General features: G+C 43.2%; 1 protein-coding gene across 1 annotated transcript in view; it reads left to right on the forward strand.

Moving 5' to 3' along the window:
- Positions 1 to 245: 245 nt before the first annotated feature.
- hs3st2 (heparan sulfate (glucosamine) 3-O-sulfotransferase 2) overlaps positions 246 to 12162 on the forward strand; it is a 16863-nt gene continuing 4946 nt past the window's right edge. The window contains exon 1 of the mRNA XM_029635126.2: positions 246 to 1339. Coding sequence (XP_029490986.2) covers positions 804 to 1339 — 536 coding nt within the window. The 5' untranslated portion in view covers positions 246 to 803. The remainder of the gene's footprint in view (positions 1340 to 12162) is intronic.

Genomic DNA, 12162 nt, shown 5'->3' on the forward strand with positions numbered 1-12162 from the left:
TGGCTACGATAACACAAATTCATGTGAGTTATGTGGAAATGTTCCCACACAGGTATCCACATAGACTATGCTTTACCTGCCAACTAGATATGTTGTATGTCTCTATAAAATAGGCTATCAGTAGTATTCCTTTAAAAAGTTAAATGTATGGAGAATATGATCATATGAAGAGTGACGTCAGGCGGCATCTTTATATATTCATCATCTGTCCCTGACTGCCGCAACGGCATTCTTGAGAACTTTGAGAAAGCAGCCAAACATGAGCTGAACATCGCAGATCCCGTGAAGGCGAGGCTGAGGCTTCGCACCGATTAGAGTCAATGGCAGATTACACCGTGCCTTTTGGAAGAGATGCAGATTTATGGATTTCGGCAGGTTTCCAAAGTCACTCATCATTATCCAACGAACGGCATATTTTACCCAGACCAACGGATTGAGGAACACGAAGAATGGGATTGAGGATAACGACTCCGTGGGGGTTTAAGTGTTTCGACAAAATATTATGCAATTAGATAATATTACAGATGCAATCATCCTACCACTCAAACTATATGAACTCATTTAGGCGGGATCATTCTACTTTTTCCAAGAAAATGGCTGAAATCAATTTATTCCAAAGTTATCCAACAATTGTTCAATTGGAAACGATGCGAATTGTGCACAGGTAATTTCTTGGAGGAACATTTACCTGGTTTTCTGTCGTATTGGGTTGTTGACAGAGGCAGATTCCGTTTCCACAGGGAGACACCGCAGTCCAGGCGCAGCACAGAAGAAAAACATGCAGTCCCTTGACCCATGGAGATATGGCATATAGGTTGATCTCAAACCGAATCGTGCCATCTTCAAATAGGTTGAGCAAACGATTTATTTTTATATTCACCATTTCATTGTCCTTCACATATTTATGCTACAGCATTCTGTTTTGTTGTGGTACAATCATGCCAACCCAGAGTTATGAGGAAAAAAGGTGCCTCCATCACAAGAACGTAGGAAGCAAAAAACTTCTGCAAAAAGATTGCACCGCGGACAGGAGGACTGCTCTGGATGAGACTTTAAACGTGGCACTCACTCACCAAGGATCAAGTCATGCTCGCAACCAAAGTAGAAATTCTGCCTTGCCCATCACTCACAAACGGAGTATTGCCCCATCCGAATATAATATTACTGTTGCACAGAAATATGGAAACAAAAAGTTACCGAACGCACTAATCGTCGGGGTGAAGAAGGGCGGCACCAGGGCGGTGCTGGAGTTCATTCGAATTCATCCAGATGTGCGCGCGCTTGGAACAGAGCCCCACTTTTTCGATAGAAACTATGACAGAGGATTGGACTGGTACAGGTACGAAATGTCACGTTGATTTAAATATATAAGAAACTAATTTGTCTGTTTATGATATATTTCATTTTCAATATTTTATTTGTTGAACAAGTGCACGGCCCCTACAAAGGCATTTGTCACAATAAAACAGTAGGCTTAGGCTAAGTAGGTTTCTAACTTCTTCCAACCTAATGTATGTAGGCCTGCCTATGAGATAATGTAAATATTCTTGGGTGTATTGCATCTGTATCCATTCTATTCTAATGTGTATCTCTGACATTATCAGTCAGCTTTAAAAGTGTGTACCAGGGTGTATATTTGAATGTCCCACGATTGTGTTCATGAAAGTCCATAACGTTTTTCATGATCATTAGGCTAATCATGTACCTTGTGGAATGGAATAAGTGTGCAGTATATTCCCTCCTCTCTTACCTACCACTCTTGTTTTTTTGTTGTTGATAATTGTTGATAATGGTCACTTAGAGATCCTTTCTTGTAACACAATACAGCAGAGAACACTCATAGATACACTGAGTATAACAAATACTGGGACACCTTCCGGATATTGAGTTGCAGACTCAGTTCATTGGGGCATGGACTCTACAAGGTGTCGAAAACGGTCCACAGAGATGTTGGCCCATGTTGACTCCAATGCTTCCCACCGTTGTGTCAAGTTGGCTGGATGTCCTTCGGGTGGTGGAAAATTTTTGATACACACGGGAAACTGTTGAGTGTGAAAAACCCAGCAGCGTTGCTGTTCTTGACACAAACCGGTGCACCTGGCACCTACTACCGTACCCCGTTCAAAGGCACTTAAATATTTTGTCTTGCCCATTCACCCTCTGAATGGTACACACACAATCCATGTCTCAATTGTCTCAAGGCTTAAATGTCCTTCTTTAACTGTTCTCCTCCCCTTCATCTACAGTAATTGAAGTGGATTTAAAAAGAGACGTCAATAAGGGATTACTGCTTTCACCTGGATTCACCTGGTCAGTTTATTTCATGGAAAGTGCAGGTGTTATTAATGTTTTGTATTCTCAGTGTAGATACACTAGATGACCAAAAATTATGTGGACACCTGCTCGTCGAACATCTCATTCCAAAATGATGGGCATTAATATGGAGTTGGTCCCCCCATTGCTGCTATAACAACCTCCACTCTTCTGGTAAGACTTTCCACTAGATGTTGGAACATTGTTGCGGGGACTTGCTTCCATTCAGCCACAAGAGCATTAGTGAGGTTGGGTCGCAGTCGCTGTTCCAATTCATCCCTAAGGTGTTCGATGGGGTTGACGTCAGGGCTCTGTGCAGGCCAGTCAAGTTCTTCCACACTGATCCCAAAAAACCTTTTCTGTATGGACCTCACTTTGTGCATGGGGGCATTGTCATGCTGAAACAGGAAACGTTTTTCCTCCAACCTTTGCTACAAAGTTGGAAGCACAGAATCGTCTAGAATGTCATTGTATGCTGTAGCGTTAAGTTTTCCCTTCACTGGAACTAAGCGGCCTACCCTGAACCATGAAAAACAGCCCCAGACCATCATTCCTCCTCCACCAAACTTTATAGTTGGCACTGTGCATTGGGGAAGGTAGCGTTCTCCTGGCATCCCTCAAACCCAGATTCGTCCAACGGACTGCCAGTTGGTGAAGTGTGATCCATCACTCCAGAGAACCTGTTTACACTGCTCCACGGTGGCGAGCTTCACACCACTCCAGCCGATGCTTGGCATTGCGCATGGTGATCTTAGGCTTGTGTGTGGCCGCTCATCCATGGAAACCCATTTCATGAAGCTTCTGACGAACAGTTCTTGTGTTGACGTTGCTTCCAGAGGCAGTTTGGAACACGGTAGTCAGGGCTGAAACCGAACACAGATGATTTCTACTTGCTACTCACCTCGCGCTTCAGCACTCGGTGGTCCTGTTCTGTGAGCTTGTGTGGCCTATCACCTTGCAGCTGAGCCGTTGTTGCTCCTAGACATTTCCACTTCACAATAACAGCAATTGACCGGGGCAGCTGTAGCAATGCAGAAATTTAACTAACTGACTTGTTGAAAGTCAACGAGCTCTTCAGTATGGACATTCTACTGCCAATGTTTGTCTATGGAGATTGCATGGCGGTGTGCTCAATTTTATATACCTGTCAGCAATGGTGTGACTGAAATAGTCAAATCCACTAATTTGAAGGTGGTTGCACACACTATATAGTGTAGTTTGTGAGATAATTGATCTAAAGCTTTGATTTCTCAAGGTGTACAAATATTTCGGAATACCAGATTAAAAGAAACACTCAGACCGGAAGCAATTGTAATCGTAAGCATTACAAGTAAATCATGCCCCAAATCAAGGATGAAGTTACTTTGACTTGATACCCAGGTTGAAATGCCACAGTATAGTAGCTGCAGTGTCGAATTTCAGTAAGTAAACATGCAGATCAACGGTAATAGATATTGTCAGGGGCAGACTTTTAAGAAACCCTCTCCAGCAGAAACATGGCTAATATTGATTAGTGACCTCGGATAAGGTAGGACTCCTCCTGCCTTCCCTCTGACGGGATGCCCCTCCAGTGTACTGTACATCGATGAGAAGGGGACACTGGCGCTGTCTCTTACCCACGAGGCAGACCTTGGATAAAGAAGTTCATAGGAGAGTAAAAGCCTTTTCTCATTATTGTGCCCACCCAAACAGTACCGCGCTGGCTTTTATATTTTCCTTTCACATGATCCTTTCCAGCATGGCCAGATCCAGTAAATCTCAGCTTAGCTTGGCTCGGTTGTGTGACTCTACCTGCTCTCATCCCTTGGCAGCCGTAAGACCATTGCTGAAGATGGTACCTGCATGCCTGAAAGCAGGTGTCGCAGGTGTCGCATTCTCCTCTCTGACAGAACATGGTGCCTGTTTGTGCTCACTGTGTAAAGCCATTTATACCTGCTGTGTTTAAGTCAATTGAGACAGACTCACCCATGGGGAGCTGATTAAATCAATAAAAGGGACTTGGAGGCATTCAGTTCAGGGCTGAGGACTTGACGTAGCAGTGCTTTTTCACACACTTAGCTCTGGAGGTTAAGAATAGGCCTATAATATAACTGCAATAATGCTAATATTAGACTAATAGAACACTGGGAAGTTTGTGTGCAGTAGGGTTGTGCCAATATAGTGCCAATATTAGCAGATACTATACTGTATTCATGTAATTAGTTTCACGTTAATTAACAATTACACATCCACACTTACGTATCCACCTCCATGCACGCACACACACACACACACACACACACACACACACACACACACACACACACACACACACACACACACACACACACACACACACACACACACACACACACACACACACACACACACACACACACACACACACACACACACACACACACACACACAGGCTCTAAATTCATCAGTACTATTTGGGGACTGATTAATTAAAATGCCACAGAGGCCAGGACCTAGCAACAGTGTCTCTAATCCCCTCTGAAAGCAATTTTAGTTTAGCCATTGACATCTTGCAATAAGAGCCACATAAATGCCGCCAGTAATGAGAAAGATAAATTGGCTGATTAACGTCAGAAGTTCTATACAAATCACCTTTAATGTGCTTTAGAGAGTCTTATTTTTCATTTGATTTCAGTCTAAGACATGAGACACCATCCATTTAAATGTAATGAGTGTTTGCTAGATTAGTTCACCTCAGTCATGGTGGCTGAAACTTTAAGCAGACTAGAACTAATACGACCTGGTCTCAGCATTAAATAATATTATTGTCACCATCGTCTAATGAGGCACTGTGATAGACTGTCCTCTATTTTTATTATTTTTCATTGTGAATTACTTGCATAATCCAACTATTTTCACCCCACTGTAAGTGACAGACCTGTGCGACGATAGTGAAATGATGCAATGTTCATTACTCAATCTCCAGAATAGAATAAGACCCATTTGGCCTCATTTGTGGCGGCAGGTAGTCTAGTGGTTAGAAAGATTCAAAATCTCCGAGCTGACAAGGTAAAAATCTGTCGTTCTGCCCCTGAACAAGACAGTTAACCCACTGTTCTTAGGCCGTCATTGAAAATAAGAAATTGTTCTTATTGACTTGCCTAGTTAAATAAAGGTAAAAATAAAAATGTAGATTGCATGTGAGTGTCTCTCCATCCCTGTGACTATATAAGGGTGGGCTGAATCATACATTATACGCAACACTTCGTGGACGCGTTTTTCAATTTTCGCACACGATGAAAAAAATCTAACAAATCTGCATCACTACACACCATCACCATCAGAACTTAAAAGGGCATCTCAGCTCTACTGATTTTACAGGAGTCAGACGCACATCAAATAGATTCCCTGAGAAGTGTTCAAATTGTGCAAGAGGCCTCGTAGAATCGGCTTCAGCCAAGAGTATTCTCCAGGTCCACCGTTAATTGGCTCAGGGAGGATACTGAGCCCCGGAACTCTAGCGTCAGAAAGGTTGACGAGGACAGAAAGTTGTCTGCTGCTCATTTAACGGAGGGAACTGCACATTCCACTGGCCCAGGCATCTCTTTCCACTAGTAATGAGGAGTCTTAATCCCGATATAGCTCAGAAACATGTAGCAGTTAACATTAATTACAAAAACAACTCCTCTCGGGAATATCCTCCAAAGACACCATGGCACAGAGAGGTTTTGGTATTAGGATTTTGTATTGAATAGGTCATTAGCTGGAGTTGCCGGCAGCAAGAGACAGAGGTAGTGGTGTTGTGAGTTTCCTACTCAAAGAGACAGGGATAGAGCCTTTACCAACCTTAGGTAACCCAGCTGTACATATCATTAAGAGCTTTTGAGAATGGTAGACCACCCTGGAGGCAAGGCCACACAATGACATTATTCTGAGAGATGGAATCTAACATGGCCCGACACCATGCCTAGCCATGTATAATTTGATTAAATAAATGTGTAGTTTTGACTGTAGTAAATTGAGTTTGATTAATTAAATGGGGATATGCACAACTCTGTTCAAACTGTTTTTCCTGGAGTCTAGTCTCGTTAGTACAATACATAGTATACACGCCTCAAACAATTTCCGGAATGATAATGGCGCCGAAGGAGATGGCCGCCGTTTTACGATCCCATAACCAATTGTGCTATTGTGTATGTTTTTTTGCATTATTTGTAACTTATTTTGTACATAATGTTTCTCCCACCGTGTCTTATGATTGAAAAGAGCTTCTTGATATCAAGGCAGCGATGACTCACCCCGTACTGGAGGAATTCTTCTTCTTCCAACGAGTTGGACGGGAAGAATTTACTCCAGACACCCTACAAGGCCCTCATCCCTGTCATTCGCAGGAGGAAAAGACGGAGATATCATGGACGACGGTCCAGGTGCCTTGTAAGGATCTGTCGCCGAGAGGATAATCTACCTTTACCATAGGTCCTATTAGCCAACGTACAATCAATCGATTATAAAATAGACAAACTACGAGCACATATATCCTACCAACAGGACATTACAAACTGTGATATCTTATGTTTCACCGAGTCGTGGCTGAATGACGACATGATTAACATACAGCTGGCGGGTTTCAAACTTTTTCGGCAGGATAGAACAGCGGCCTCTGGTAAGACAAGGGGCGGCGGCCTATGTGTATTTGTAAACAACAGCTGGTGCACAAATTCTTAGGAAGTCTCGAGGTTTCGCTCGCCTGAGATAGAGTATCTCATGATAAGCTGTCGACCACACTATTTACCAAGAGAGTTTACATCTATATTTTTCGTAGCTGTCTATCTACCGCTGCAGACTGATGCTGGCACTAAGACAGCACTCAATGAGCTGTATGCAGCCATGAGCAAACAGGAAAACGCTCATCCAGAGGCGGGGACTTTAATGCAGGGAAACTCAAATTAGTTTTAACTCATTTCTATCAGCATGTTAAATGTGCAACCAGAAGGAAAACAACTCCAGACCACCTGTACTCCACACACAGAGACAGGGACAAAGCTCTCCCTCGCCCTCCATTTGGCAAATCTGACCATAATTCTATCCTCCTGATTTCTGCTTACAAGCAAAAACTAAAGCAGGAAGCACCAGTGACTCGGTCAACAAGAAAGTAGTCAGATGAAGCAGATGCTAAGCTACAGGACTGTTTTGCAAGCACAGACTAGAATATATTCCGGGATTCTTCCGATGGCATTGAGGAGTACACCTCATCAGTCACTGGCTTCATCAATAAGTGCATTGATGACATCATCCCCACAGTGACCGTATGTAATGTACATACCCCAACCAGAAGCCATGGATTACAGGCAACATCTGCACTGAGCTAAAGGGTAGAACTGCCGCTTTCAAGGAGCGAGGCTCTAACCCGGAAGCTTAGTAGAAATTCTGCTATGCCCCACGACAAACCATCGTACTAATCGTACTACACTGGCTCCAACACTCCTCAGAAGTGGCAGGGCTCCAACACTAACCTCAGATAGCCGATGAGTAAGACCTTTAAACAGGTCAACATTCACAAGACCACAGGGCCAGACGGATTACCAAGACTCTAGTGGCAGGGCTTACAAACTTTCATTACAGACACAAACCTAGATGAAATCCAAACAAGCCCGCTGACCCTACAAATTTCCTCCTCCCTTACCTCAGACAACTCATCCCTGAGCTGGCTAAAGAGAGCGAGAGTTACACCCCTTACACTATCCCTCCGATGTCAACAACTACAGACCAGTATCCCTTCTTTCTTTTCTCTCCAAAACTCTTGAACGTGCCGTCCTTGGCCAGCTCTCCGCTATCTCTCTCAGAATGACAAAATCAGTCAACTCATTCAACTGAAACATGCTAACTCTCTCTCCCTCTGCTCTCATCCTTCTAGACCTATCGCACCCAGCTGTTCTGGAAGACTGACAGGTGTGATCACGCTCTCACCACTGGTGTCCCCAGGGCTCTGTTCTAGGCCCTCTCCTATTCTCGATACACCAAGTCACTTGAGGTCTCTCCTAAGACCTTAATCTTCTCCTTTCCCCTTCTGAACCAGGTGGCAGGCATGTCAACATTCACAACCACCTCACCCTCGGCAAGACGGAGCTGCTCTTCCTCCCGGGGAAGGACTGCCATCTCGACGGATCCATTGTGTCCTCCTCCCAGAGCGCTAAGAACTCGTGATCCTGGAACAGCTAACCAAAGGGCTACAACATCCGCAGACCCCTCTCACACAGGAAGTGGCACTTGTCATCTCCCGCTGGATTACAATCTGTTTATAATCTATGCATAGTCACTCTACCTACATGTACATTTCAGCTCAATTACCTTGACTAACCGCTGTCCCCCTACCACTGAGGAAGTACACATTGACTCTGTAATCCCACCTTCCGGAGACACCTGAAACCCCACCTCTTATACCTATATATAATTTTGTTTACTACTTTACTCAGAAATGGTCATTTTTTACTTATCTATTTTTTACTTAACACTTGTTTTTAAAAAAATGTTTTATTAACTTCTTGAAGCATTGTTGGTTAAGGGCTTGTAAATAAGCATTTCACTCACCAGTTGTATTCGGCGCATGTGACAAATAAAATGTTATTTGATTTGATTTGATTCCTTGCAAGCAACATTCCAATATTTCCTATCTCTAGCATATGCCAGGTGTCTTTGGAACCATTTGCATTTCAACTACAGACTGAATGAATATTTGCAGTGTCTCATTATGCGTTGGTAATGTTTTCCATTATTCCCTGCAGTTCAGCAGAAAGCCTTTTGCAAAGACAGACAGGGGGAAATGTGACAGGGGGAAACAAGTTTAAACTGAACAGGATGTGAGGACAGGCTGACATGCACTGAAATAGTTTTGTTTACACTGTGTTTCATTGACATTGGCAGCAGAGCCGCAGTTAATTAATCTGAAACATTTACACAATTAACTGAAATTCTCATCTGAGGATGTGCAGCTTGCCAGCTATGGATTTCGGGGTCTTCCTGAGAGTGTCTTCATTTTGGGATAGTTGGACACTTTCCCACATAAAACTCAGACACAGTAACAGCATTTGGTTCGCCTTAATTCAACGCTTTATCGCTTCAGGAGAGCAATTGTCTCTCAACATCCTCAGTGGATTTGAATATTCCAATGTGCTGTCATTTCTGTGAAACGTAGTGAACAGACAACACGACTAAATCAGACATCATTGAGGTCAGACTGATTCTGATTCTGAAATATTTGTTTCCCATACAGACAAACAGGACAGTCCTTATGTAAAAACATAGTTTACTCTGGAAAATATTGACAAGGTGTGTACACAACAGATCAGAGCTTTGTTTCAAATTGAATAATACCTGCTGCTGGTTGTCTTGGCAGTTGACTCGAACTGATTTCTTGGTCTAGTTAACCAGCTGACCTGACTTCAGTATTGCTGTCTGGGACATTGCTCGGTAACCCTTAATTGACTTCCATTGAGACCAGCTTCTGTCGCTGCTGACTGGTGATTAATGCTTGGACGTCATCCCAGCAGAAATGGGAGTGAGTGAAATATTAATAAGATCATCTTTTCCAGTGAAGACAGAATGAAGCCATTTCCTTCGTACCAGGCGAGGGGAGTAGACTGCAGTTGGTGATGCTGTTGAACAGCGACTCTGGTTTTATTACAGCTTAGTGCGTTAGAACACACGAAGCTGTGTAATTGCAATCTGAGTTGTTCGCAACCGTAACATAACATGGTCTGTACAAATGAACCCTCCTTGTGTCATTGAAGATATGCCGTAGCCATACCTTAAACATAGACACATAAAGTAGTTTGTAGCAATACTCTATAATGATTTAAAGGCTTTCTCACATACTGATATTACGTTTCCCTGAATCCTATAACCTTAGATAGTATTCACTGTATTGTTGTGAAATGTAATACAACTTAGAAGATGAAAGGCTTCAGAATGAAAGCAATGGATAAGAGTATGACTGTCTATGTGAATGTGAGTATAATTCAGGCCCCGGTAATAGAGGTGCAGTATGTGAGAAAGCTTTGAAATCCACATACAATACTGTATAACACCACACTTCAACAACGTGCTCTTAGCATCCACCAAGAAAGCAGTATAGACATGCTCTAAATGCCAGGCTTTTGCACTGATCTCACTTCATCTTACGTTCTACAGATCATTTGGAAGTGACCATGATGAGCCATGAGACCTTTGTCATAATTTAATCAGGGGCTTTTCCAAATAACCCCCGCTCGAGCCGAGGCCATCCCAACACCACAGATAATGGATACGTTGAAGTCACCATGCTCCCTGTCCCTGGTTAGTGGGCAGTAACTCACAAGCTGTGTATTGTATAATAGGCCGGGTTCATTATTAGTCTGTGTGATGACAGACACGTTCTGCTCTGCCAGAGATAGGGGCCACTCTCTAAATCTCTCCGTCTGTCTGTCTGTTGCAGGGACGCTGCCTGCTTGTCATGATTGATGGTTTCCAATTTAAATCCCAATCAGATCAGGCCTGGCCCTCGCATTACTGTCCAATCCTCCGACTCATCATAAAGCTGGGTAATTAGTACCATGAGGCCTGGATTAATTTGGTTGAAAACAGTGTGTCATCGCCACAACCTTTCTACTGACAGTGGATGATAGCTTGAACGTGGAGGACGTGAATACAACACTGAAGAAGCCAAACAATATCCACAAAGCAGTGGAGGCTGCTGAGGGGAGGATGGCTCATAATAATGTCTGAAACGGAGCAAATGCAATGACATCAAACCATGTTTGATGTATTTGATACCATTCCACTGATTCCGCTCCAGCCATTACCACGAGCCTGTCCTCCCCAATTAAGGTGCCACAAACCTCCTGTGCCACAAAGGTTTGAGATTAAACAGAATACTCCATGATTGAGTTTTTGAGTTAGCCACATCAACACCTGACTCTGTACATCTATTGGAAGATGCTAAGCTAACGAGAGGCTCTCTGCATTGGAAAGAGCTACACTACATTTTAGCTAACCTTAGAGAGGCTGTTCTGTACAACTCAACCTTAGAGAGGCCACACATGTTCTGTACATCTATTGAAAGATGCTATGCTACATTTTAGCTCAACCTTAGAGATGCTACAGGTGTTCTCTGCATCTGCCGTCACACACATTCCATTTCGTCCACATAAAACGACTTGCTAATGACCATACCAAAGTAATGTATACGCTCTACTGTGGTTCACGAGCAAATATTTACTGAGGACTCTTATAATACACTCAATTCCCTCTTGATTTGAAACGTCAATGAAGTTACACTGGCGAGGTCTGGGTTAATTGATTGTGCTGAAGGAGATGAACCAAAGCTGACCTTTACCTGCTGCTACGGTCTTACATGCCTGATATAGCTGGTGCCTGGGTGTCTGTACAATGTTGACTTGCTCAGTGGAGCCACGTTAGCAGCCAGAGAACTTGGCACATCCTTTAGAACTTTTAATGTTACAGTATGCCAGACATGATTTTTAGGTGTTGGTCTCAACACATCTGTCAGGGGGATATTAAATACATACGTGTGTTTTTACTGGTGATGGGGGAATTCCTATCCCTTTGCAATCTCGTGAGCACTGGGCACATTTACAATGTTGGGATAGATCCTCCACACCTCGGTTCATTTTAACAGAGTGATTAAAATGTCACAGCCAAGCCTGTAACACATCCTGACTCCTCTCAGAGTTTCACCAATAACCTGAACATGAGACGGCTGTAAATTACTCCAGTCAATTTAGTTCCAGCTTACAGGATCCGGATGATGATCAGAGCAGGGAGCCCATCCATCTCTCTACAACTTTGATTCATGACACAAAATGCCAGTTACTGCCAGCTTTATAGATGTGTGTG

Source organism: Oncorhynchus nerka, linkage group LG26 (genome assembly GCF_034236695.1).
Source record: "Oncorhynchus nerka isolate Pitt River linkage group LG26, Oner_Uvic_2.0, whole genome shotgun sequence".
Lineage (NCBI taxonomy): Eukaryota > Metazoa > Chordata > Actinopteri > Salmoniformes > Salmonidae > Oncorhynchus > Oncorhynchus nerka.